General features: G+C 37.4%; 1 protein-coding gene across 4 annotated transcripts in view; it reads left to right on the forward strand.

The window, feature by feature from the left end:
• Window positions 1-27,925, forward strand: part of CEP112 (centrosomal protein 112) — a 206,325-nt gene that overhangs the window by 30,066 nt on the left and 148,334 nt on the right. For all 4 annotated transcript variants that reach the window (XR_012766024.1, XM_075441161.1, XM_075441163.1 and 1 more), the window contains 9 exons: window positions 4,976-5,062; window positions 6,920-7,019; window positions 8,199-8,317; window positions 9,957-10,100; window positions 12,908-13,062; window positions 13,397-13,526; window positions 14,535-14,627; window positions 15,432-15,491; window positions 18,974-19,053. Coding sequence is in view for 3 of the 4 variants with exons in the window: in XM_075441161.1 (XP_075297276.1) it covers window positions 4,976-5,062; window positions 6,920-7,019; window positions 8,199-8,317; window positions 9,957-10,100; window positions 12,908-13,062; window positions 13,397-13,526; window positions 14,535-14,627; window positions 15,432-15,491; window positions 18,974-19,053 (968 nt within the window). In the remaining variant the exon portion in view is untranslated. The remainder of the gene's footprint in view (window positions 1-4,975; window positions 5,063-6,919; window positions 7,020-8,198; window positions 8,318-9,956; window positions 10,101-12,907; window positions 13,063-13,396; window positions 13,527-14,534; window positions 14,628-15,431; window positions 15,492-18,973; window positions 19,054-27,925) is intronic.

Here is a 27,925-nt window from a genome sequence, read left to right on the forward strand (position 1 = left end):
CTGTTCGAATAAATTATTACAAAGTATGAATTTGTTTTCTTTTTTCCGTGCCAGTGATTTTCTTTTAGATATTTAGGTGGTTATTCTGACTCTTAAATTCCTCTAGATGTTAGAAGCATTAATATAGCTCAAAGCAAATCTTAAAAATTTTTGACGGTGCAGTAGGAGATACAGATGGAACACAATGAAAAAAGAGCTTGTTAATTATGATGCGAGATAAACTATTCCAAATTACTTTTGTCTGCAGTCAGCACGTCTATGTATAGTAGATCTTGAATGTTTTGCAAGTACAGTCTATTGTGCCTTGGGCTGCCTATATTGTTTAAAACACTATATAAATTATCCATATTTATTTTTTTAACCCTGGATGTGAAAATTGAGTAAACACAATTCAGTAGAAAGTTCTAGTTGTTTGTTGGGGTTTTGGGTTTTTTTTTTAAGAAACCTTTTTCTTCCATGAAAATATCAAAGCTTTGTGTTGTGCACCGATTTCTTTGAGCAGCTGCATAACACCGACAAATAAGTTTTGTCATACATTGTAAGATCTACAAGTCATTGTTCTACATTGTTAGTTCTGGCTTTGAAGTTCCCATTTATTGTTTACATCCTTCTCCCCCTTCCTCGCTTCCTCCCTCCCTCCCCCGTATATTCATACACTTGCAAAAAAATCTGGCAAGCAAACAAGTGCTGTTTTGTCAAATGTCCGAAAAAAAAATGTCTGATGGATGTTAAAACTTTGGGATGGCATCTCTGGCCTAGGGGTGATCCCTGTAATGAAGACAAGTGAGCAGCGAGCAGCAGTTCAAAGCTCGCTCTGAACTACGGCCTCGGATTAATATTGTGGGTCTTCTTATAGATTTACTTTTAAGTCTGGTATCTAAATATTTCTATAAATTTTCCTAATGGTGACAAGATGAATGTTTGTCTCCTGTCCTGAAAAGCTGAGTGACCACCTTTATTTTGCCAAAGATTGACGACAGTTGCAGATTAGACTCTGTCGGTGTGAGTTGCACAGTTCTTGTTCACATCTTCATCGCACCCCCCCGTGCAGTGAAAATGCAGGCCAGCGATGGGACGATGGGATGAACCCCCGTTCTCAGGTGACTGTTTGCTGCGTTTGGTGGGGTTTTGGTTTTTAAAATTCGGAAGAAAGTGTGACTAGGTACATAAAAGCAGTTCTGCCGATACCACCCTCCATGGCTTTAAATAGTAGGGACAGCGCAGCTGTTTGACATCAGTCGTGTTTACATGGCCGGAGGGTTTAATTGCCTCCTGCTCGGGGAGGGGAATAAACAATGACAGAAATCCGAAGGAATGATGTTCAGGCCGCAGCACTGGCTGCATTGCATACATAGCTGCAAACTTCTCAGCTATAGCGAAACATCTGCGTGCTTTTTTTAAATTTTTTTTTGTCTGCATGGTAACATGCCATAAATTTCATGTTCTCTGCTGCCTCTTAACTGGTAATAAAAGGCGTTAAAACTGATAAGCGTGAGCACAGCTAATTGCTTCTAACAAGGTGAATGGCTTTTCTGAGTTTGTATCTTTTTTCTCTAAAGCTTATGAAGGCCTTTGATACTGCCGTAGTTTGTTTCTCAGTGTGTGTGTGATAAGTAGAGAAAGCCCCTGTGGTGCCACGGGCACGCTGTAGAAGAGCAGCACGTGAAGTTACAAAGCGCGATTACGCACAAAACGGAGACCAGCTTAGCAGAGGAGGCTTGACATTCGGTAACTTGGTTTTAATTTGAAAGGTATTACTTTATTGAAATTAGTATTTAGTAACATGTTTACACTTTGAAATGGGTGAAGTTTTGCTCCCATTTGTGAGTGATGAGCCCATTTGCTTCAACCCCAGCCTTAATGAGATCACTTTAAAAACTGTGTTTACGTGACTCAATCTTTTTATCTACATGCGCAGTGAGATTGGAAGTCTGCCTTACACGAAGGGTGGATCAAAAAGCAGATTTATAAATGAAACCAGTACTCCAAGCTTTGCTATGGGACACTGTTTTGTTTTCCTTATGCTTTCCACAGAAGAAATTCTAAGTGTAGGATTTTAAAGCCATTATATCTTTATTTTTATGGCAAATGCTCAGATTAACACTTTCAGAAGTTGTGAAGATGATACATGTGTGTCTTGGAACTATGGACCATTATCAAATTTAAATACTGTTGGATATTTAAAATTTTACTTTTTACCAGTTACTCATTACAGATACAGCTTTCCTCTTAAGACTCGCTGAACGCTTCACGTGCACATCAACTGTTGGATTTCAGACACTGTAATGTGGGGCTCCTCACATTTGTTTATATAGTAGATCCTGAAGGGACAGAATTATCGAAGTTGTGGATGAAGGAGACAGGGCAGGAAAACGTCTGAGATGGTGAAACTTCAGAGTTTCATTGAATTTATAGAAGTTGAGGACCTTGAGTGCTTTTGAAGGTATCGCCTTTCCAGCCCTCAGCTGAGGAGGAGTTGGTCTTTGGGATTTTTCAAGAAAGAGGGATTTTTAAAAAAATATATTAATATTATTAATAATATTCAAAGAAAAACTTACTTATTTTGTTATTTCAGTGTTTTCCTTTGTTAAGAGCTAACTTCTGTATCTTGGACACTTTTTTCACATTTGTTTGGTTGCATCTAGCTCTCCTTTTTGGAAAGTAGTCCCCAGATCTGTGAAATATTGAGGGACATTATTCTACTGGAAGTAGTGCAATGAATTAATGAACTAAAATTGATGAGAACTTGTGCAAGTGCAAGAGTGGTGTCAAGTGGAAGACTGATGACAAGAAGTGGGAGCCCGCTTCCAGTACAGGGATCTCTGCTGCCAACCTTGGGAAAACAGCCGTGTGGCTGAGAACAATCACTGCTGCTTGAAAATATAGGTCTGTCTGTAATACAGGACAAATTTTCGAGTGTGATTTATTTTTATGTTCTTTCAACCTACAGAATAATAAAATGTAGACCAGATCTCAGCTGATGCAAACCACCAAGGATTAATTTAGATCAGCCAAGACATTCTCACTTTATTAGTGAGTGTTAAATGTAATATGTTTGTGCAGATTTAGTAGCTGTGCGAGTACAATAGCTATATGTAAGTAATTCATAAGCTTTTAATGTAATTCAAGTAGATTGGACTGTCATGTTTAGTTTCTAGTATTTGTGTTTTTACAAGACCTTCATATTTATTTATGGAACGTTCACAAACTGTCTATCTGGAAGTGGATTACTGTGCTTTTTTTTTTTTTTTAAATCAACACTTATTTATCACCTGGTGCTAAGATTTTCTTCTACAATGTCACTTTTTTGGAGGGATATGTGCATATATTTCTTTTCGTGTATACATATGCATATATTTTATGAATAGAACATGCTTTTTTATCATGATGCTTGTTTTTGGATGATAAGAGGTGGCTGACAGCTGAGAATACTGCCTAGTTTCTTTGGATTAATTGTCAGTCCTCTGGGGAGATAGGTAGCCTCTGCATCTGCGGTGTAATAAGCAGGAGTTGACTTTGGGTGTCAGTGGTTGTGGAGTCCAGAAATCGAAAGGATTTGCTGCGTGCGCTTCTGTTTTCAGTTCTTGAGGAGTCTTCTATATTTACTGCACAGCATTTTGCATTTTTCACTTGCCTTGGGTTTTTGTAGCTCATGTTTTCAAGTCACGATAAAGTAGTGATGTTTTCAAGTCACAATGAACAGAAGTACATAACACAAAATAATCATATAAAAAAATGAGTAATTTGCAGTGTGTTTATTGTTTGTGTATGCTAGATAAAGATTCATGACTACTTCAAAGTCAAAGGAATAAAAATAAAGGCAGAATGAATAATGCTTGTCGGTTCCTTTAGAGTCTCTCAGTTGAGAGGGTTGGAAGTCGAGTTCTGAGCTGAGCTAAACACAAGTTTGAGAACTGAGACCAGCTGGATGGTGATGGGAGCCCAGTGTCCAGCTCCAAGGCGGGTGGGCCTCAGCACCGTGGGCTCTTAGGACATCCAAAAGGCAAAGACAGGTTTTTCTGCTGGCAGCAGACCGCTTAAAGACATCTTCTGGTGAGATGTTGCTACTCAGACCCCGAGGGTCTTGGTCTGCCCTTTCTGAAGTGAGGGGGGTCGTTGGGGTATGTCGCTCTGGGAAAACTTTTCTGTCCACTTTGCTTTCTGAAGAGTAGAAATGGTTAAATGTAGAAGTGGAATAGCCTGAATGTGAACTCGAGGTGTCACTTTTGTGTTTTAGAAAACTCCGAGAAGCACAGAATAGCTGTCATATTGTCAGAGTCCTGAAGACAGCCTTTAATAGCTTAGTGAGACTACAAAAGAGATTTAAAAATATTTTAAGATAAAAACTTAGACTAGAAGTAAGAAGTGGCAATGCGTTATTGTGCCGAGGGGTTTCAAGTACCTCACGTTGAACAAACAGAGGCAGAAGCAGGAAATATATTTTAGCAATCAAATGCAGCAGCAATATCCTTAATCCCATTATAAGTAACCGTTAAAAAGAAATGTGTTTATAACGTGAAATCTCTGAATAATAGCAAACAAACAAAAATAAACATGCATCTGAGCTAAAGGACTTTCTTTGTGTAAATGTAACACCTGCCTAAAGAATAAAAACAAGTTTACCATACTTGGTGTATTAACAGAAATATTAAAAGTTTTGTTCCTAAGTGTTTATTTAAATAAAGGATGATAGCTTTTTCTGGGCAGGAGCAGTTGTTTTTATTGCCAAATAAAATATCTTACAAACTAATTTTCTAAATAAATATTTTAGGTTGAGATCTTTTGTAACAGTTTTGTCAAATAAATATGAAAATACTGAGAAACTGAAGATAGGTTTTTCATAACAATTATTTGTTAGTGACTTCCCATTCCCTTCTCAAAGACATAAATGATTAATTTAAAAGTTATGCAAAGGTCGTTAGTGCAATTTATTCTTCATTTTAATTGACGTATCTGTTCTATTTTGCTTTTAAAGCTGGACATGAAAATGAAGATAGCAGAAGGTAAATTTCATGAAGAAAAACTTAAATTACAGCAGAAACATGATACTGATGTTCAAAAGGTAAGAAGTGTTTGTATTTTTTTTTCAAAGACAGTATATAAAAAGTAATAGAGAGTCTGAATACAAATAAAATTTGCAGTTGTACTTTAACTTCTTCACAATTGCAGTTAATGCTCCTTTAAAGTAAGATAGCAGGTAACAGTTTGCAGAAGTTGATAGGAATGCAGAATGTGCTGTGATAACGTAAACTGAAGAAGAGAAAAGCGCTTGCAGAAAGTAGATGAAAATACAGTGTGAGTTGTGAGTTTGTTTGAGCCAGCCTAACAGCTTCTATGGATTCGTATGCTGATGAGATCATAAACTCATGATTTTTCTTTTAGAGAGAAAGCACTTGTATTATAGAAAAATGTGAACAAAAATACTTCATTAGTTTTATGGACAAAATGCGAACAATAGCAGCAGGAAGATCTGCACGTATGTCACATGTTCCTGCTGATACAGCAGTAGTGCTTGTTCTCATGTCTCCGTTTTGGCGCGGCGTCTTGAAGCACAGGCTGCTCGACAAACAGCTCGTTTCTGTTACAGCGTTGTTAAAGCTCTATGTGGCTTTAATTCTTCACAGCAAGAAAATGACACCAGACAGACGTCTTTTGGGTTAGGCTGGATTTGTCTTTATTGTGTTGCATTACACCACTTTTGGGAAGATTACAAAAAGACTATCAAAGACCACACTGTTACTTTTAATATCATGTTTTAAACATATGGGGCCAAGTTCTGCGGGGTCCTAAGTGCCTTCGGAAGCTCTCTGACCCCAGGAACGTAACGGGAGCTACAAGCCTGGTGTCAGGATCGTGATGACTTGCCCTACTGTAAGCTCTGTGCTGCTGAGTACTGCTGTTTTGTGTCTTAAGACTGAGTCACAGGCTTGGAGGAAGTGAGTTGACACAACACCGTGACACATCAAAGCCGCCTGAGAGGATGTGAATATTTGGTCAGGTGCATATTTGGCTCATCTGTTCTCAAAGCCTGCAAGCATAACTGGCTAGCAAAGCAGAGAGGCGAAAGGAAGCAGCTTCATGAGAAGAAGAAATAGTTTAAATGCTTTCTCTTCCCCGCAGTTGTCATCCTTTTTGAACTGATGTTAGAATTCCATCTTTTGAAGTTGTTTAATAATGTTGGATATTTTAGAAAAGGTTAAATAGTGTCATATTAATCTTTAAAGTAAAAACATTTAACGTAGATGGAGTAATATTGTTTTAATATGAAAGCTTCTATTTGACAAGAGATTTGAGGCACTGTTAGAAAATTTGCGACTTTAATGTTTATCTTAAATATGAAGTTTAAATTAAAATACTATCTCAAAGTGTGCAAAGATTTGAGCATTTTTTTTCCCAAATCAATGTGTACAGAAATGTGAATGTAGTTTCACCTCACGTACTTGCTCTGTTCCCACCCGTGGTTTCTTGGAATACATGCAAAGAATTGCAAGTGGTGAAGTCGAGGAGTGTAATGAAGTTCACCAGTGATGTAGTTCTTACACCTGCTGAGAATTTTAGATGTTTTTAAAGAGTATTGGGCAACATAAATACGAAAAGGGAAACAAATCCTTTCTGTTTGCACCGTGAAACTTCCAAACTCAACAAAAGCAAGATTGGATTTGCACAAGTTTAAAGGCAAACAAAAAGTCCCCCCCTAAATCATGAAACTCCTTGTTAATCTACTGGACTCCCTACATTTACCTAGACCAATCCTTAGTTTATGACTTAGTGGTCTCAGTTGTGACAGTTACTTAGATTTAATCACTTAGTCGTGCATGACCCAAGCACTTCTTGAAGGCAGCCCCTTTGACAGAGAGCAGTGTATATTATTTTGTGCGCTGGTTGGACTTTGGTTAAAGGATCTGAATTTTCCCTGCAGATTTTGGACAGGAAGAATGATGAAATAGAGGTATTGAAGTCCCTCTACAAAAACAAACAAAATGAAGCTGAGGAGACAATTAGAAAACTGGAGAAAAAAGGTGATTTATATGTCCATGGTGGTTGTTCTCTGCGTGGTGGTATTGTACTATGTCCTTCTTGTGGCTGCGGGCTTACATGTTTCTGCTATGTGCAGGTGTCCCTTTCCTCTTCATTTGCAAGTCTTGACCTAATTTTTCCTTTTGATTTTCAGAGGCTTGCCCAGTTGTCCTTGCTGTCCAAGTTCCAAACCGTATTTTCCAAGGGTCAACGTAATCCTGTTTTGTTTAATACTTACAGGTTTTATGAGTCACCAAAAAAAACTTCTTTGGTGATACCGAAGTGTTTTGACCACTTATTTCAATCTTTTTGGAACCTCTGGCTCAAGGTTTATTTATTTATATATTCAGTACATTTTAATCAAACCACAATGTTTTATTTATTCAGGACTATAGCGGCAAGAGGTTTCAAACATGAGTAGTAGTCTTGAATATGTCATAAGTACAAACCTGGGCCTGAGCGCGGCTCGTCAGCAGTTTTTGAATGTTGGTTTCTTTCAGAATTCCTTGGAGTCCATTTACACTGTGGACTAAACCCCAATGTCAAATAATACACAAGTGTGGTAACCTATGTACAAAAAGGGAGAGAGTTCCACGTGTATTTTTTTCCTGCTCCTTGGCACAGTAAATTGTCCAGCAAGGGATCTGGTGCTGCTGTTGGTGGGCCGGTGGCTGCTCTCAGCTATAATGGGTTGTGTTCGTGTCAGCGCACTCTTGCCAGTGAAAATCATCAGTCACTTACGAAAAGTGGATGTGTACCTGCTTTGTTTCTTGACGCAAATCACTTGCAATTTAAGTTGAGGAACTTAATTTCTTTGAATATCTTAGGCATTCGACCTTTTCTCCTAAGGATGCACATTAAGTCAGGTTAAAAGTGCCTGTTTGCTTTAGGTTATGCAGAATTTTGTTGATGTAGATTTACTGCTTGAGTAAGGAAAACTCACTATGAAATATTTTGTAAATAAAGTAGAGAAGAGAGAACACCTTGTAATATTTTAGTGACACAAAATCTAAGTGCTAAATTTTAAAGCAGCACATGGATTAAGTCTTTTTTTAGAGCCAAAACACATCAGAAAGCCAGATCAATTGGAAAACTGATGTAATCTGGTTGCATCTGTTGCCAACACTGAAAAATCCCAAAGGTATCTCTTGAATTATTGTTTATTTTCCCATTTTTGACAGTTCAGACCCTTGTTCGTGAGTCACAAGTCGTCAGAGAAGCAAAAGAGAAGCAGATTGTGGAGTTAAAGAAGATGTGTGAGCAAAGCAATGATTCTTTGAACAATGAATGGGAGAAAAGGGTAATGAACACTTGCTTGCTTTGAAAGACTCCTGCGGTCTGTATCTGGGATAATACATTTTGTCACTTAAAAAAAATAATATAAGGAATATGTTACTTCTAGTGATATTTGTTTATGCTGATTTTATTTTTTTCTGGAGTAATCTTGCAAGACGCCTTTTGCTGATGCTCGCAGCCCCACCCAGCTGGTCCCTCTGTTCCAGGGGTTCATTTGCCCCTCTTGGCAAGTCTCTGGGTGCATTAGGGAAGTGTTGATTTCTGGTTGACCTGACATGGAATTTTAATCTGGCTCAACCTGCTGCTACCTGCTGCCACGGTGATTCCTTTGAACTATTATTTTTGCATTGGGTCTAGAATTCTTCAATGTATTTTTATTTGTTGTTAGACTCAAGACAGCAGCAAAGCAGAGAGACAAGCGTGGTTACTGCAAGACAACTTCACCTTTGCCCAGATTATTGTCAGTATTTGTCTTCCCTACCCCTCTCAGGAGAGGGAGGGTCACAGAGGGCAAACCCACCTCCCTTCGTAGATGAAGTATGCTGTTTAATTTCAAGATTTTTGCAGCCCTGCATCTGGAAGTGATGTTTTTAATTCTTGTCTTGTAAGAGATGAAGCATAAATCTTGTCCTTTGTGCTGAAGACCTTGAGGCTTCAGTGTTAGGTGGGTTTTTTGTTTTAGAGAAGCATCATTTTCAGCCTGAGGTTACCCCGCTTTTTGCAGTTACTTAGCAAGTGCTGTTTCTACAGCTGTAACAGCCATCAGTGATGCCAGTGTGCAAACAAGAAGGCAAATTAAAATGCTAATATTAATTTTAACTTAATGAAATTACAGAAGTGAAATCGAAGCATGTATCTTATGGAAAAATATGGATAGTGGGAAGTATGATGGAAATATAGTAAAAGTTAACAGTACAGTGTTTTTATAACTTTACTGCTTCCTTCTGTGTATTTTCCTTTGAATAGATGCAGGTTATTTGGATAGATATTCCTGACAATGATGCAAATATTACTGTAATCTGTTGTACGGGAGGTACACTAATATACCATACAAGTTTTGTATTCTAATTTGACGTGACATTATTCTTTACTATTGTATTGATATATAATTTAGATTTGAGGCTGCTTAACTAGAAAGGGAGGCCACTAGTGTTTAGAATATAAACCAAGGGTTAGTGATGACCCAAATAATCATTTTGTTAGACAAGTAGGTAGTTAAGGCTCTCCAGCTTCTTTGAAATTGAGAGGCAGATAAACCGGCAGTGTAAGTATCTGGAAAGAGTGTTAGTGTTTCCCTAATAGAAATCCATTAATTAGGGACAAGTCATTGGTGTTCAGATTAAATATGTAAACAAATAGAGCAGCAGAGAAAGGCAAAAATCTGTATGAGTTTTAGTATTCTGTACAGAAAAGTTATGCCCTCTATACATTCTGAAATTATATCTACTTCTAAATTACCACTTTATAGAGTCATGGTAGACCTACTTAGTAGACCAATTTAGTGAGACAATGATCTAGTTTTGTTATAGAGGACAGAAATCTGGCCTGTACTTGTTATTCTATTTGTACACTATGATAGTAGAATGCTTATAAATTCTAGTTTTATATGCCATTTACTATGTAATATTATTTTTGTGATGCAGCTTCACAATGCTGTGGCTGAGATGGAGAAGGAGAAGTTTAATATTCGGAAGAAGCACACAGAAGATATGCAGGAGCTGCTGGAGGACACCAATGGTCGTCTTAGCAAAATGGAGGAAGATTACTTGGAACAGATAAAGTCAACTGTAAGTTTTGGGGTTTTTTTGTAAATATGTCATGACAGCAAGTGTCTCTTACAGTATTCAGATTTCATGCATTTGTGCAAAAGTGTACATAAATACTGTTGGACTAAGAAAGACTTTTGCTAGTGCAATGCAGTTGTTCTGTCTTGGGAGAGAGCAGTGTCCTGGCAGCCAGTCCAACCAAGGGTTGTTCCCTGGATAGAATTTGCTGAAGTACAGCCCTTCAGTGAATATTACGCAGACATGCATTTGCATTGAAGGACGCTGTCTAGCATTTCTCACTGTTTTTGATTCAAGTTAGCAGAACTTTTGTCTCCATAGGTTTGTAGACTGTAAAAAAAGATTTATAGAGTACATCTGTTTTCATAGATACATATGACTTCTTACTTACCCACTTCCTCTTCGAAGAATCAAATGCTTCTGTTAAAGATCAAATAAAAATATTTTAAAAATAGTTATTGTATTATTCTGATTTATTGCATTTCTTTCCTAGAATAATTAGAAACATTTAAACAGGTGTAACCTGGATTTAGTACGTGGAAAGAGCAAAAAATTAACAAGTATCCTCAAGAAGGCATCCTGTACTTTTTATCAGGATGGGGTATGAAGAAAATTGAATGAGTGAAAAGACAATGTCAAACAAAATTTACTCCTGTATTAATGAATGTTGAATTTTAAAATTAACATTCAGATCATGTCGTAGGTAACAATAAATACAGAGGAAAAATGGACACAGTCTGTCAGCAAGATTGAATTTAAGAACCGTCAAAACTAGACAGATCTTGCTGAGCAGCTTCTGATTTAATAATTAAACAAGGTAGAGTTCAAGGCAGGGCTTAAGATGAAAGACTAGACTGTCACTGGAAATTAGTTTTCTTTTTTTCTCGCTTCCTCCTTTCTCTCTTCTGATTTTTTTTTTTGTTGTTGTTGGTATTTCAGAGTTTCCTTGTTCAGAGTTTCACGTTGTCAAGAATGCCATTGCTGTTAGCAAGTGAAATTGGCTGAGCAATTTATCTAATACCATAGAACTGATAAGTAGGGTTTTGTGCATGGAACAAGTATTAACTTCCTGGGGGGGGGGGGGTGCAGCAAGGAATTATGATATTTGGTGATATGTTAGGTACAACTCTTTCCTTTCTTTCTTTTTTTTTTTTTTTTTTTGTTGTTGTTCTTTAAAAAAGAAAACTCCGAACAAAAAAACCCCCAAAATGAAACACACCCCCAACCCCCCCGCCAAGACCCTCTCCCCATCCTGTGCAGCTGGCTGCGTGCTGATGGAGAAGTTGGCTGCACTACATTCATGAAATGCCTGAAGCCAGTTGGCCAAGTTCAGGTGACCGTCCTGGCTGTGTGAGGTTCTTGCGTTACTCCAGGCTTCCAGGCTCCTTTAACAGGTCTGTGACAGTAGGGTCACTCACTTGAGATGGCAGATGTTTGAGTTTTTATTTTACTCAAAGAGAGGGTGAAAACACTGTTCTGCTTCCCTCATCTTTGGACCTTTGTTAATATAAAAATAACTATGATACATACATCCTGGAAGGACAGCTGTGTCTTATTTTTTGACTCCAGCCTCCTGAGGAGTTCTCTCATTTCCCTGCATATTAATGTAAATTTAGGGAAGAATGGGAAGTAGCAGAGTAGTCTCACGCTACCTGCCTGTTCTCATGCTGCTCATTTTTAAAATTGTTTATATTAGGAGGTGAAGTTCTGGGAAAAACACACAACTTTTGAGAGATGTTTGTAATTTATTGAAAGGAAATCACTGTAATTAAACAAATGATACAGCGAAGTGGATTAGGGAAAGGTATACAAGCAGACACTCGAGGAACCCGCTCTCAGTCCTGACACGGATTTGCCATGTTCCTGTGCACACCACTTTCCTTCTCTGTGTGCCTCTGTTTTCCAGTAATAAAATGGAGATGATAAACTTACCTTGCAAGACGATTGGTGAATTAGTGATTATTTGTTAATTAATTTGAAACACAACTAGATGGCATTTGCACTGTTGATATAGCATTTGTATTATAACATTCTTGTGATATCCTCCAAATCCGTAACAGCTATTACTCGCAATATCTTATTATCTATCTTATTGCTTGCATCCATGGATGTGGTTTTGCCAAAGCGTGCACATAAAAGGTGGTTGTTTAAAATCTATAGTGCTTTAGCAACCTAAGTGCATTGCCTCATGTTTTAGTTTAGAAATTCGACATATACATTTTTATGTCTGTAAACACATGATGGTCATAAAAGTACTCAGAAGAATATTTTAGCATGAAAGAGCTACGATTTTCCCTGGCTGCTCCACGGTTTAATAGGTTTTCTAGCTGACTTTTACAGTTGCTCATCACCATAATGATCAGCAAAATCTTTTTATATATCTCTGTTTTTTTCCTCAAATACTCTTTGCCACATGCAGGTCGTACGCATTGCTAGTGGTAAGACTTTTTGGTTAATGGAAGGTTTAGAGATGCTTTACATGTATTATCAGCCATTACAGTTTGCTATAGAAATATCTGTTTCCTCTCCCATTTTAAAAGATGTGTGGTTTAGAAATCAGTCGCACATACTGTTTTGCTTAAGGGAGAAAACATGTTACTTTCAGGGGGCGGAAGCAGATATCCATATTTTTAAGAATCATTTTTTATATACAACATAAAATTGACTGTCGTAATTGACAACAGCTTTTCTATTGTAACTCTTGTGTCTCTGGACCACCAAAGGACCTTGCTGCTCTAGGCTACTGGATAACAACAGGGGTATACCCGAATTTATTCTGGTGTTTTCTCAACAATGACCTATTCTTTTAGAACCAGACGGTCAAAAAACTGGAAGCTCGCGTCCAGCAGTTGACTGTTGAGGCTGAAAATAGTAAGTTACAGCGTCAAAAATTATCTCAAGAAAAGGCTGATGTAGAACAACGTTACCAGGTGGTATGCTCTGAACTTCAGGACGTGAAAGCAAGGTAATTAAATAGTGGTTGCCGTTTTTAACATTGAAGAATATGTAATTTCTGAAAGCAAACGTTACTCATTTTATTTCAACAACTCAGTGAATGGTAATTGACATTAGAAAATTGTCACAAAGATGGATTAGTTGATGTAAAACTCATTTTTGGAACTGACCGAAGTGACCACCGTCAGGAGTATGTTATCTTTCCCTTCTTTATGAGCATTTTGATCCGTTACGATGAGCGCGTGGCACAGGCAGACTTGTGTACTATGTAGAGTTGGTACTGAGCAGGTAGGATGCCAAGCTATGAAAGCAATTTCCCTGTTCTATTTGCTTACTACTTGTAGGCACAGCTCCCTTCAGAAAGACAAGGACCGTATTGTACAGGAATATGAGGAGAACACTCAGCAACTACAAAGTAAATACGATGTTGATATAAACTTTATAAAGCAGGAACATGCTCTCTCTGCAGCTAAGGTATGCTTCATGTATAATAGGCATTAAAATGTTGTTTATTTTCTGAGCGGTCTCCTTAATATAAATGTAATGCTTGGGAATCAATCCAAGGAACTGTTCAGTTCTCTAAGTTATTCATGTGCACAAGTTTAAAAAAAAATTGTGATTTAGTTTTTCATTCCCAAAGTTGACTGAAAAGATTATCTGAAGTTGACTGAGAGTTTGGGGGTGGGGAGATGGAGGTGGGTGTGTGTGTGTGTGTACATACAAGTGGTATTTCCATGGCTGATTCAGATAAAGTACAATTAATAAGCTGATTTTCTTTGTACTTCTGTAAAAATTCCAGATACCAGAGGACTTCAGCACTCCTAAAGACTTAATGATTTCATGAGGCCTCTTCCATGAGGGAAAATATTTTTCCAGAAATAAACTCTATTGCAGGCCTCTTTCATTGGGAACATTATGTTAAATATTTGTGTGTTTAAGAAATTATTTTTAAATTCTGCATGTGTACATTCCACCCAAATTGTAATAATTCTGGTTTGTTTCTATAAAACATCTATCAGGTTGATGTCTACCAGTATGCATAGGTAGCTATAAAGTGTATGTTTAATATAATTTTCAAGTTAATGTTTGTGGAAAAGGCTCATGTTTTAAATACCATCTGCTAATCTTAGAGCAATAGGACAAATGGGGTCTTTTGCATTTATTTACTGGAATTCTGGGAGCTTTGATGATACTTTACTCCATTTTATTTGCAAGTTATTTTTCTTTCTTTCAATAGTTAGTGCCAAGATTTTTTTTATCATTAGTTATTTTTTGTGGTTTTGTTTACATTTCCAAGTTCACCAGGCGGACAGAAGTGACGTATCCGGAGTTGTAAGCTCAGACAGGTTTTTTCCCAAGTTGGTAATTTTTTCCGATTTCCAGGCACCTTTTGAGAAATAAATTTAAAAACGCAAAAGATGTATCTGTAGAGCTAATGAAGAATGCAACACAAAAATTCCTTTTTCTGTTAAACCCCTGCAGGCATCTGATGTGATTGAAGAGCTGCAGAGTAGTGTGTCGCTATTAAAACAGCAGCTACGAGATTCAGAACAGCAGAGACAGCAACAGCTGAGGGTGAGCCCTGAGTTTCGTAAGCAAGAGTGACCAGCCCTTTCTAATTTAAATGTTTAGATAGCCGTACTAAAATGCACTTATAGATAAACGTGCATCTTTGTATGTATTTTATTCATAGAAATATATAAAGTGTCGCCTTATGCTTAAAGATTGATTTAAAAAGTATGACTAAGAGATCACTTTATGGGTAAGAGCAGGATTTTCACAGGAACTTTGTGGCTGTTTGTTATAATTCACGTTAAAACAGAATAAGGGTCTATCAGTGGACTATAGAGACGCATGTCAAAGAGATACAAATATCTTTTTCTTTTCCTAAATGGCAAATATTTGTAGGTAAGTTTCAAAATTGTTTTTATTTTTCTTGCTACGTAACAGCTCAGTTCAGTATTCTGCCTTCCCATACACATTTAAATTAATCCTCCTGTCTCAGGATGAAGAGTTCCCCATCTGTGTCATGTATCAATCCTGCTTCAGTTTTGACATCTACTTTTCCTCCTATGTCTTTAATTTTACAGTTAATGTAGTACAGAGTGGCATTTTAATAGTTCAGGAGAACAAGTTGCTTTTTCTCTTCAGAAAACGTGAATCATAGCTTTCGAGATAGTTTTGCTATGTGTGGATATTTTTGCTCTTGGTTGAATATTTTTGTGTGTCATAATTTTTTAATGATGATGATACAAAGTAGATTTTTAAATTTTATGGACTGTTGTGTAGAACAGCAAATGTGTGTGTGTTTAATGACTGCTCTGAAATGAAAGAAAAATGTGATTTGTCTATTTAGAGTACACATCTCTTCCTTTGCAGGATCAAGAATGCAAGCTTCAACAGGACAAGCTTCACTTGGAGCGTGTGTATGAAAAACAGGTAAGGGTTTCAGGAAAATATAGCATCTTACACACATTTCCAGTTTTGTTGTATACAGAAGCTAAAAGTTTGAATTATGAAATCTCCAAAGAAGTAAATTTTGGAATCCAGGCACTTCACACGGGTTGGAAAAATTATGGGACAAATTGAAGGAAGATGAAGTACAGCTATTGAAGTACAGAGATGTCGCCTCTGATTCTAGGAACCTGGTGCCAGATGATGGAGGCTGGGAGAGCGTTACCAAAGAAGTGCTGCTGTAAGCCTGTCCCGTTTGTATACGCTGCTTTTGTTGGCACTGATGTTAATGGCTGTGAGAGGAAAGATAATGAACTAAATTGAACTTAGCCTGACTTGTTGTCAGTGTTCGTATGTTCTTCCATACTTCTCTTTCCCAATACATTTTTATTCCATACTTTCCTGTGATTTGAGCATGTTCTTTATGTGTTGTCAACATGCATTGTTTTACATCAGAAACTTAAATTAAAAAATGTAGTTCTCATCAAAAACACTTCATCTTAAAACACTTTGCAAATACCATCTACTCTTTTAGACTTTAAACATCAATAGGTTTCAAACTGAACTTCTATTTTAGTGATGCTGTATGTTCAGCTCATGCAGTGTTTATGAAGAGGGTGTGTTAGATGCCTATTTAGCTAAAAGGATGTGTTATTCAAACATGTCATTGCCAACTCTGGTAAATTTGTAACATAAAATAATGAATTGTGATCATAGCTACTTGTCACTTGCTAATAACATTTGCAGCATGAGTTGTAGTGAGTATTTGGTTTCAGCTGGTGCCTTCTGCTGACTTGAATTCAAATACTTTTTTGTTCCAGGGTATGTTTTGGTCTAGTCCTAGCCTATAGTTGTCTTTTTAGACATATCTTGGTTTTTATGGACGTTGGCCTCAAGAAAAGCTGAGGATTGGAATAATATTGCAGGTCAAAATACAAATATATTAGCATAATTTGGATATCTTCTAGCTATTGAAGTATTGTGGATTGGTTTATTTCAATACATCACTTCTGCAGATCAGTACAGATTAAATGTGGCTGGTAATGTTTCCAGGCACCAAGTCCAAATGCCATCGAATGGCTCACATCTACACTGTTAAACTTTATGATTCTGGGCAATAAGATGGGTGCGTCCATGCTGCCTTTCTGCAGCGGTGCCTGTCCTGCGTGATTCCTGAATCAGGTTTGAGGATCATTTGGGAGAATTCTACTTAGCAGGGGCTCAGGTCATGCCAGCAGTCCCTCTACACGAGTAAGGACAGACACCAAGCTGTGACTGTGTGTCAGTAAACCAGAAAGCAGACACTGTATTTTTAATAGATAACTTTATAGCAGCTTGGTAATTCATAAATTTTGATGTAACTGTGTTTTCAAAATAAAATCTTTGAGAAAGGAGAAGAAAAAAATACATGTGAACAATCTTCAGATAGAAATCCATAAAGGTATATATTGGCCCACAAAATATGAAAACAAGCTTGCCTTCAAGTAGAGGAAGCATGAAGTCTTTGGTGCAGTCTGCTCACTTAAGAACCTACCCATTATCTAATAATCTTTATTAGTCTGCAGTGGCTATTGCCTGCTAGGATATTTAAACATCAAACAAATAGTAGGTAGTAACCCTAAATGTCACTGATTAAATGTGCTTATCTGCTGAATCGGGAACCAGTTAGGCTAAATGGTTTTACAAACAAAGGAAACACCTGCTTTTTATAAATAATCTACCGCTTGTTTTCCAAACATTCAGCTAAGCATAAGAACAGTGATAGATTATTCCTGAGAGCCATTCTTGAGCCAGCTGTTAAGTATATATAATTTTACCAGGTTTGGCAATACCTTTCTTACTCTCTGATAGACAGCCCATCAGTCTGGAGGCTCTTTCATTCTGACTAAGAATTCAGACTTCCATGTGGTAAACACCTATTTGTAGCAGAGAATCTCTAAATTTGTTTTTTCACTGGCCTATGCTTTTGTGCTTCTGACTGTATACTTCCTAAAACATGTTTTTCTTTGCTGTAGTGACTTAATAGCCTGTAACATTGAGAATGATTGTAGGTGAATAAAGGGTTTCCTGTGCTCCCCATCCGATAAAGAAAAACATGCCTGGTACGTCACATCGCCACGATGTTACTTGAGCAATCCTAAAAGCAAACCAAGCTATTATACTTAATCTGCCTTTGGCAAATATATTAGGAAAACCCATGGTTTGCGCCGTGCCTGGGGGGCTGCCAAATTCTGAAGCTGCTTTCCTTTCTTGATCCAAAAGTACCAGAGAAAATGTTTTTCACACAAACGTCTATTCCTGGTTAGTGAATTTAGGAAGCGGGAGTCAGATTTTGTGCAAGGGTTTTTGTGACTGTGTTGCTTTTCAGGGAAAGAAGCAATTTCTCAGATTGCTGGGACATGCTCCTTGGGAGGTCTTGAAAGTTGCCGTATTCGTTCTGCATTGAGTAAATACTAATAGGAATTAAAATAGTATTTCAAATTTAAATGGTAACTAAAATATACTGGGAAAATTACAAACATTTAGGAAATTAAAAGGCCTCAAGGTTTTTTGTAACTGAGTATCTCTAGGATATTTACGTAAGAGGTCTCTTTGTCTCACTTGTGTGTACAAGTGTGTCTCTTAAAATACGTGTGGATAGGTATTGCCTGGTGTAACGGCAGTTGCATGGACGAGGAGAACTACTTGGAAACGTACAGTTTGCTTGGGGAGATGGAAAGCAAGAGGGATAAGTAGCATGGCCGAGTGAAGGAAGATGGAGTGAGGTGTGGGACGCCGTGACGTTAGACAGTAATGATCTGCTGCTGTGTTCTGAGGCCATGGGAAGTGGCAGACCAAATGGTGATTTTAACGTCTGGATGCAGACTGGAAAAAAGGAGGTATTACGTGATGATTCAGCCACTCTGGTTTGATTTCACTGGGTCAGGAGTTCACTAGTAGTAAACCACTTTGAGAAAGCGTTTTAATTTTCTGAGGAGTATCTACCCTCAGCTAGTTAATGTTTGAGTATGTGTTATTCTTAAGTAATGTTATTTACTGTCATCATGTTTGGTATTTTCGTTGTTGTAAGAATTGCTGAGAAGTCGTTCACTCTGGGTATTCACAAGTTGGTAAGCAGGAACCCTGCACCATAGAGAACACAAGTCATTATTTTAGGCAGATTTCTACATGCTTTCCTGTATTTATCTGGAGAAAATCTGGTGCCTTTATATGTAATTACTTATATATCTTTATTCTAGAGAATAATGTACATTTTGAGAAGAAAAATAGCTCTAATTGCTATATTCTCATACTTCATCTCTCTGTTAATCCTTACAGTTTATGTAATTTTAGAAATATATAGATGGTTGTCTACATCTATGCAAAAGACATATGCAAAATAAATAGATCTATAGTTTAAAATAACATTTTTTAAAATCAGACTTTGTTTTAGTTAAAATATGGTATTTTTTTCCTTCAAATGGTAGATTCATGGCATCCGGAATGATCTTGATAAAGAAAGAGGGGATACTCAAAAGAAAATTCGCAAACTGGAAGAGACTTTGAAGTAAGTAAATATGGAATAATTGTTGAACCATCCCCATTTTTTTTAGTCAAATTTATTAAATAAACTTATGCTTTGTCTCGTCTAACTGCCTTCCTATAATTTGTCTGGGTTAGCTTCCCATTGTAAAGCTGCAGCTTCAGGGCTCCAGTCAGTCATAAAAATTAAAAAAGTAAAGCAAGAACCAAGCCACCCAAATTTGTTGACTTTCAAGTGGTAGGAATGAAATGAAATTGGAGTTAGTGCTGTCAGCTGACCTTGCCCTGTCAAACAAATGAAACCAGCTTCAATTTAGATTGGAGACATACTAGGCAAATAATCCAAATTAAAGACTAGTTGCTTTGGACCATTGTAGCAGAAGGGATAAATTACAAAGATGTATTTATTTAAATTATATTTTAACTCAATTTAGTATAGGATATTTGTGATTTTGTTTAATATTCGTAAATTACAACTTCAATGTGGATTTTTCCTGTTAGATACCACACTTTTTTGTGTGAATATTTATTTTTCAAACATAGGTGAGGCTCATAGAAATGGTCTACAGCAAGCAGAAGACACTTTTCGTTAATTAACTTGGAACAGCTTTTTTCTGACCTTGTAGATTAGAAAACTAATCAGGATGCAACAAGTTTGATGTTTTCTGAGCGGGAGAGTGCTTTACATACAGCAGATGCACAGATGACAAGACTCTTGTTTTGCTGCTTCCATTTTTTTGTTATGTAAGATATTATTTCCATATGTGTATCCAGTTTAAATTCAAAGCTATGGAAATAATTTCTGTGGAAAACAGATTATTCTGAAACAAACCAGAAGTTATTTGCTAGAACTACTCGGTTAAATGTTACAGTGTGTCTTATCTAGGCTGATGGAGGCATTGTGAACATACTTTTATTCAGTAAAATTCACAGGGCTGAAGTCTGTGTTCCTTTATTTGTATAATCTCTTAGGTATTTGGCATCAATAGACACTATCTTAAATCACTACCGACATTAATAAGAACTCTAGCTTTTTTTTTCTTTAAATTCTTTACACTATTATTTATAATTTTAGGTAGATTGAATGTTTATCAACTATGCTTAATCTTTTAGTATTTTAACATCTGATTCATTGATCATATAGTTGCATTAATTATCTTCCATGTCATAAAAGAAGTCTGACTCTACAGTCCCCTGACTGCTCAGAATTTACTCCCGGTGTGGGTGCTCTCAGGGCAAAGTAAACGTGGTGGAGCTCCCCTTGGGGCAGGTATTTGTGAAGTGGGTTAGCATGCTGTGGGTTTGGAACTTATTTTTAATGAACAGCGCTGTGCTGAGAAGCTCTTGTAGATAGCTGAGGACATCCTCCTGTATTTCAGGTATTCCCTAGCTGTAGTCAAGCTTAGGTTTAATGTTTGGGTTCGAGTGAGGATTTGACAGACTAGAACTTCAAGAGCGCAGTTTACCAGTGGATATTTCAGGGCCCATGAAGTGAAGATGGTGTTGGCAGAGGCCGGTCCCAACCTTGGGCTGTGTGTGAGTGGGTCCTTTGGCCAAAACCAAGGAGGGGTCAGCCCGGGGGTCGAAGAGCCCTAGAGGCTGCATGACAGGTTAAAAGTGTGTCCAGGCTCTTTCCCCTACACAAGGGATTAATACCTATTCCTGGTTTTCAAACTGTCTTCTAATGTGAGCTACTTCCACTCGTCTTGTAGAGTACTTTTCCCAGGTCGCTTCCATGTCCTATGGCACTCTGTTTCTGTTAAGAGCTTTTTAAATTTTGTTTTTTTTGATTCAAGGTGTTGAAAATAATGTAGCAATTTCTAATATTAAGTGATATATCACTCTCATTTTAAAATGGAAAATATTTTATTTTTGGAGATAGCTTACTCTTAATAATGAATGTATACTACTGTTCTTTTGGGTGTATTGTAGCAGTGATTTGGGGATAATTTTAAGATTAGCAATGAAATCAGTAATGCTAATAAGGGACTAATTTTTAATTGAATAGAAATAAAAATTAGCTTTCATTCGTGTTTTTGTCTGGATGGAGACAGAAGTTGGCAGAATCCTCAGGGTGGATTTGTGCTCCCAAATATTAAAATTATTGCATTTACAGAAATACAGTGTCCTAGTCTAAGCCCAGCGTACATTCTGCTGGCCGGTTCTTTCAGATTTCAGCTCTGGTGCCAAACCTCTGCGTCTTGCACCTGTAGGGTTCTGATGGGGGATGTGGCGGTGCAGACCCCACTGCTCAGAGCAGACTCACACCCCCGGTGCCACGGGGTTGCTAATCCTGCAAGGCGGACTGCCTGGGACCCAAGCCCTTGGTGCAGCACCAAGGTTCCTGGACAGTATTAAGATTTTTACATGTATGTGCATATATACAATGTATGCGTAAGTAATGCGTAACAAGCAGCACTATTTTTGTCAGAAACGGATGGCTTATGGCACTTTTTTTCAATTGCTGCAAAAATTAGTCCTTCTAACAATCTCTTGCTATTAATATGAATTCACAAGATCTGATGTCTTACGTGAAAATGTTTTATTGTATTTCTTTGGCTATTTGCGGAATCAAATTAAGTAATTACAAACTGGGACAGCCACAATAAACCTTTAGAAAACAACCGTATCTTCCTTGAGGTGGGTGAAAATATAGTTCAGCATCTTCAATAGAAATGATGCCTTGTGGAATTGCAGCTGAGAACCTGGTAGGTGCATCAGTGATTTCTCATAAACTGCTTTGATCTGAATGCACTTTGATTCTGGAATGGCCACAGGATTATCTCTTGAGTAGCTAGTCAGCTGCAAACACATAGAAAGCAAAGTGGCAGGCATTTTCTTGGGGTTTTTTATTGTTGTTATTATTTTTCCAGTGGTGTGACAGCAAACAGTGCTATTGCATTTTCAAACATATCCACATAGCTGCATAATGAAAGTGATTCGAGACATTGTGTGGAATGGTAAAATCCACATTTCTAAAAGTATCTTTCACTTCAAATAAATATCGTTGCCAGAGTTTTAATACTGAATGGGGGTATACATAGTTTATTGAAGGGTTGTGTTTTTCTTCTGAAGTTCATGGTAGAAATATCTGTCAAAACTGAATCTTTTGCAAAAGAATTACTCTAATACTCATGACTGTTGGTGGTGACTTGTAGATATAAATTTTATATTTAGTTTAGCAATGCATGTCATAGGCATTGCCTAATAGCAGAAGTGACTATAGGAAGTGCTCCAAGGATTCTTCTAGAAAGTCATTTAAACTGCATTTATACGATAACAAAGTATTCATAAAAAGCTTCTGTGTAATTACTTCAGGGGAAAGGTTGTTTCTATAATGCCTTTATTTTGATTGTGTAAAATATGTCATGAGAGTGGGTTACAAATAGGCTAAATCTCTGCGGTTTTTACCTCTTTTAAGTAGAGGAGTAGGAAATAAAGATGTATAGTTATATCCAAATTTGTCACACTACAGACTGAGCTGAATACAACAGAAAAAAAATTAAGAAAAAATTTGGTATCCTAAAGAAATTACATGGAAGAGAAAGAAAAGGTCTTGCTGACTTCACACAAGGCTGTTATCCAGAGTAGCTCTCAGCGTGATCTTTTATGTCTTGCTCTGTGAAATGTGGACATCTATGTATTAAAAATGTTTTTGTTTTGCCTCCGCTAATATTTAAATATCTGATTCTTTCATAATTTTTATTTACTGGGCTGTATGGAAATATTTCCCATTTTGTTGAAGAATTGAAATGTAGAAGCTTAGAGACTTGTGGCAATTTGGGGAACTGGAAACAGGCATGGCCTTGATATGGTTTAAAAATGAAGACTTGTATGTTAAAGGCTCTTTGACTGTTTTTACTCTTCTTTGCATTTTAGTGATTATCTTTGAAGCAACTTTACTGATTTGATCTGCACGTGAGTAATGTTCCCAGCAATAGTATTGCAGGTGGAGGGTTTACGCACTTTTCTAAAGACCTAACAAGCGGATCTTTTCCACAAGAAATAATTGTTTTTCAAAAAAAAGGGAAAAAAGAAAAAAAGTGTTTTCATAATGATAGCAAAGGTCAGATTAGACTGTAGTATTTATCACTTACCGAAAATTTTTTTGAGTTTAAGATGTTTAAGTATTTAAGCTCCTTTCAGTTTGCACCTGCTTTGCACGTTCTCTGGCTATGAAGACTCTTGCTGTGTCTATAAGTAGCAGTTTTGAGTAAATATCTGTCATAATTAATAAACAAAAGTTGCATTTAACTTGTTTTCATAAGAAGATGCAAACTTTTTAAGCTTTAATCAGTTTGTGTAAATCGCAAATATTAAATTATATTTCCTTTCAATGGAGTGCCAAAAATAATAACCTCTGTTGATATTAGACCTCAAAATAAAGACGAACAACTCTAGCCCTCTGACTATAGCGTTGTTTGAAGACATATTGAAGGCTCTGTTTTCTTTAAAAGAATACCTTTCCCTTTTTACTGTATCTTTTGGTTCTAAAATATCATTGTAAGCTACAGACAGCCATCTTCCTAGTCATCGTGACAATTTCAGAAATAGCTATAGTAGGAATTTCATGAAACACCAGTGAGAGTAGGTGTTCAATAAAGATTTTGGAGATAGATACTACATTCACAATTTAAATATTCAGCGTTTAGTGTTAGCAGGGTAGTTGTCGCAATGATCCGAAAGGCTCCCGCGGCAGTGTCACAGTTCTGTGCCCGGCGCTGTGTGCCGCCAGCAGAAGCGTGTGTACTTGAAGGCTGGCCACATTTATTTGCTGATAAACAGAGAAACTCAAGACATTGTTGCTTAAGATCAGAGGTGAAAATCTCTTTTAGGATCCAAAGAAAGAGCAGAACAGCCATGTGCATTATGAGTATTTATGTACTCCATCAGTATAAGAGGTAAAATGCCAGCTTGACCAACATTTGTTTTACAGCATTTAGTTTGAAGTTCTTTTATAAGTTATTAGTAAGAATGTATAAAAAACTAAGGATGAGGTGATAAAGAAGGGAGGATTTCATTGTATAAGTAAATAGTTAAAGATGCAGTTTTTTGAAGTGTGAGTACAGCATATATTTAGACCACCTCAGTTTTAATGTGGTTTGGGTTTTGCCACTTCCGTTCTGGAGTGCACAATCCCTGCACGACTGCATAGGCGAGTAAAATTTGTCCATCTTTAGATGGAGGTTTTGGACTACGTTATACGTGAGAGATGAGGCTGTTAGCCCGTGTCATCTGCATGGAAGTGCAGACCACCTGGCTGCTGCTGGTTTCTCAGCGCAAGGGTGGTGATGGTTCTCACGTACTGGAAATAATGATGAGATCCGATTGAATGCTTTTTGGTTTGTGTGTCTCATACACAAGTTAATATTTCGTTCTGCTATTGAAATACAGCTTTCCTCTTCTACTTTGCAGTGCGATTGAAGGAAATAAGTTTCAAAAAGTCACGTGAGGAGAAATGAACTGAACTGTTACCTCTGCAGGTGCAGATGAAGTGTGAAGGAATGTGCGCACGCTGTCTACAGCTAAATGCTTCATGACATTCTTCCTCTCAGTCTGTGCCTTTTTTTTAAAAATCTGCTTATGGAGCCAAATCTCAGCACTTTGCAAGTGGTGATGATACAGAGCAAATGTTTAGCAGCTGGTTTCTTGAAAGTCACTTCATAAAATTGTTTGTTTACATAAGGAACTAGCAACACCTCTTTTCTCCACTGCTTCTCTACCCCTCAGCTGAACTTGTTTAAAACTCTTCTGGGGAAGAAAGAGGGGCTAAACTTCCCAGAAACCAGCAAAGCTGCTCCTGTCTATCAGCAGATTTGTGTTTCTACAACAGTTTCTAAAGCATGCGCATACAGTTTTCACCGTATTTTGTGATTTGGTTTAGGTGGCAGACCAAAACGTTTCAAAGTCTTTACAGACCAAGGCGTGTGTGAAGGTGTTGCGTGTAGATGTTCAATCGAACACAGAAATAAAAGTAATTTACCTTTCTCTTGCTATATATGCTTGTGTTCATGCACATATTTTCTATGGAAATCCTTGACATGAGAATTGAGGAAAAGAAGTTAATTTCTCTTTGTGGATGGTGCCATGGAATTCCCTCACTGTATTAAGAAGACCTGTTTCATTGCTTTTCGTTATTCCCAGTATGATAGCTGTGTCAGCTCTTTGTACCTCCATGTGCTGATGCCAGGCTACTATCTAGGGACTTTGTCAAGTCTGGTTCATTGATACGAATATACATTTTAAATTTCACTTATCTGATGAAAATGCATTGGCACTTGCATTTATTGAAACAAGTTAGAAAAATGCTAGTTTGAGAAGGAAATAACAGACTTTTTATACCAGCTACTCTTCTTGAAAACTTCATCGTTTCTTTATTCAAATGGCTTCTACTTGTCAACTCCTAATGTGGTTTGCCAGTCCTTTGGTTATTCCCTTAGGAATCATTTGTTCCCTACCTGGCATCATCACAATGTATATGGAGCTGGAGCTCTTCTCAGGCTTGTCCTGAGGTTTTAAATTTAATGCTGAGACTTGTAAAGCCTTGGGAGAATGGCTTTTATATCACACTTACTCAGAAGTGAAGCTAGTGTCGGTACATTCTGCAAGCAGAAATGTCGTTATCGTTGTTCTGCAACTTCGGCCTGGATTCCTGACAGAAGGGATGCCTGGATGGCAGCTGTGCCCGGGTTCAGGATGTTCCCGTCTCCTCTCGGTTTGATTGCCACAGGGCTTTGGTCCGGTTTGGACTCCGGTGCGGTGGAATGATTTGAGTTTGTGGGATCCCATTATCATGCTGCCCCGAGTATTTCTTTTTGTTGTTGTTCTGAGCCTGCTTGCCCGCCTCCGGCAGGCGTTCTGCCAGGTGACTCCTGCTGTTCCCTGTGCTGGAGACATGGGGACAACATGAAAATGGGAACGGGGCAAGGCGGTCCCTTGCAGGATCTCTGCTCTACTTTTGCCTACAGCTGGGGCTGTGTAATGACTCATTTTTCATTGTATAGTTTTTTTTTGATATACAAAGAGAAGGCCCAGATTTGTTTGGTCTGAAAGACTCTTTTTGCTTTGTTCAGAATATGTAGAAGTGTATTAAAGTTTGAGGTTACTAATCTCTTGCAAGAATTCCCCTGGTGTTTATATAGTTTTTCTTTCTTCCGTATTGTAGTAAAAGGCACAATGTAAAAGAAATGAGGGTGCATAAATCTGAGAGCAATAAATGGTGCATAAATCTGAGAGAAATAATGCTTCTGAACGAATAAATAGGGAAACCTGTGAAGGCAAGAATAAATAAAAACATGAAGGTAGATGGTAGGAGGAGATAGAATGGGAGGTAGGAGATAGCAGTGAATAGAATTTCAGTTTATTTTGCAGGTTACAGTTACATAATTTTGCATTTGTTGTTATGTTGGATCCTAACATTTAAATAAAAGTGAAGTTCAGAGTTTCAAAATATACAGAAATCATATTTTTTAAAACCTGTGTGTTATAGTGAATTTTGAGAATTTAAGGCTACCAAACACTTTGACAGCTTTATTTTCAAACAGCTTCTTCTTCAGAATACTGTTGTATGGATTGTGTTGTAGAGTCTTCCTGTAGTGGTGGATGTCGTAAAGGCCATGGCACGCAGAAAAACGCAACTGCATGATAGTCATCAATATGATGATAAATAAATAGAGTGATAGCTTTAACCGCAAGCTGATTTTTTTTTTCCTTTCTTGCTCCTCTGAAGTTGAATCCAGGTTCTGAATAACCTCTTGTTGTTGTTAATATTTTTAGGATAGTTGCCTAAGCGTAGCCGTTTTCCTGTAGTTAATTCCGTTTTTCCTTGAAAATGAAGTATTTGTGTGTGGAGGAATTCGTGTAGGAATGGAAAAGCTATTACTATTTAAAGCCGGAAATAATTAAAGAAATATGAGAAGGCATTGTCTTTACTTCCAAATGTTGCCATGAAGAACGTTGTTAAGAGTTTCTGCTCGTGTTCGTTGCGTTCATCATTCGCTTTCATGACAGTGTTTTCTGTTGTCTTGTTGCAACAGTTGCAATATGATGCAAGAGGCAAACTTTGTGATTTAAAACCGGTGGTAATGTTAAGTGGCCGAAGAGTTTGGATGTAATTTTACTCTTTAAAACAGGGCTCTGTGGTTTTTACTAGGGTTTTTTTTTTTCCCCTCCTCTAAGAATCGGTGGAAAACCAGCCAGCTGTTCTCCACTTGGTGCTCTGCTTCAGCATCTGAAACCTTTTAGAGCAAAGCCAGTCAGAGTTTCCAGCAGATTGTAAACATTCCTTTCGCCCGAGTGACCACGCTGACATAACCCTCGCTCTGGGGCGCACGATGTAAAGTAGGAACAGAGGACAAAAAAATGTGGTAGCTTTATTTAATAGTCACACTTAAAAGGAAAAATAAAGTGTTCGATTAACTATTTACAGCCTTTCATTTTCTTTGACCAGTTTCTTTGGAGACCTACTGGCAATAATGAAATATGTATTTAAAGGAAAGCTTCAGCTGTACCAAAAAAAGTAACAGCTAATTTTTAATCCTTGTCTATGGGACCGTGATGTCCCTCAAGGTGGTTATAGAGATGTTGTATGACATCTTTTTAGTGATATCAACTATGAAAATGCTTCGATATAATATCTAGCCCTATGAAATGAAAGGTATTGCGTTGTGAGATGAACAGCATCGTTGTATCGTGCTGTAACACTTAGGTGAACTGCTGTAAATTGCTATTCTAGTAATTAATGTAGTTAAGGGCTATAGATTTTGACATCACTAAACAAATATACAAATAGTTAACACAAATGTCAGAATTGTTCCCTTATTATTCTGAAAGGCTTCCTTTCCACGTTAGTGTATCTTTTAGATTCAGTGCAGTGTATTTCAAGACTATGTAGTGTC

Source organism: Opisthocomus hoazin, chromosome 21 (assembly GCF_030867145.1).
Source record: "Opisthocomus hoazin isolate bOpiHoa1 chromosome 21, bOpiHoa1.hap1, whole genome shotgun sequence".
In the NCBI taxonomy this organism is placed as follows: Eukaryota; Metazoa; Chordata; class Aves; order Opisthocomiformes; family Opisthocomidae; genus Opisthocomus; species Opisthocomus hoazin.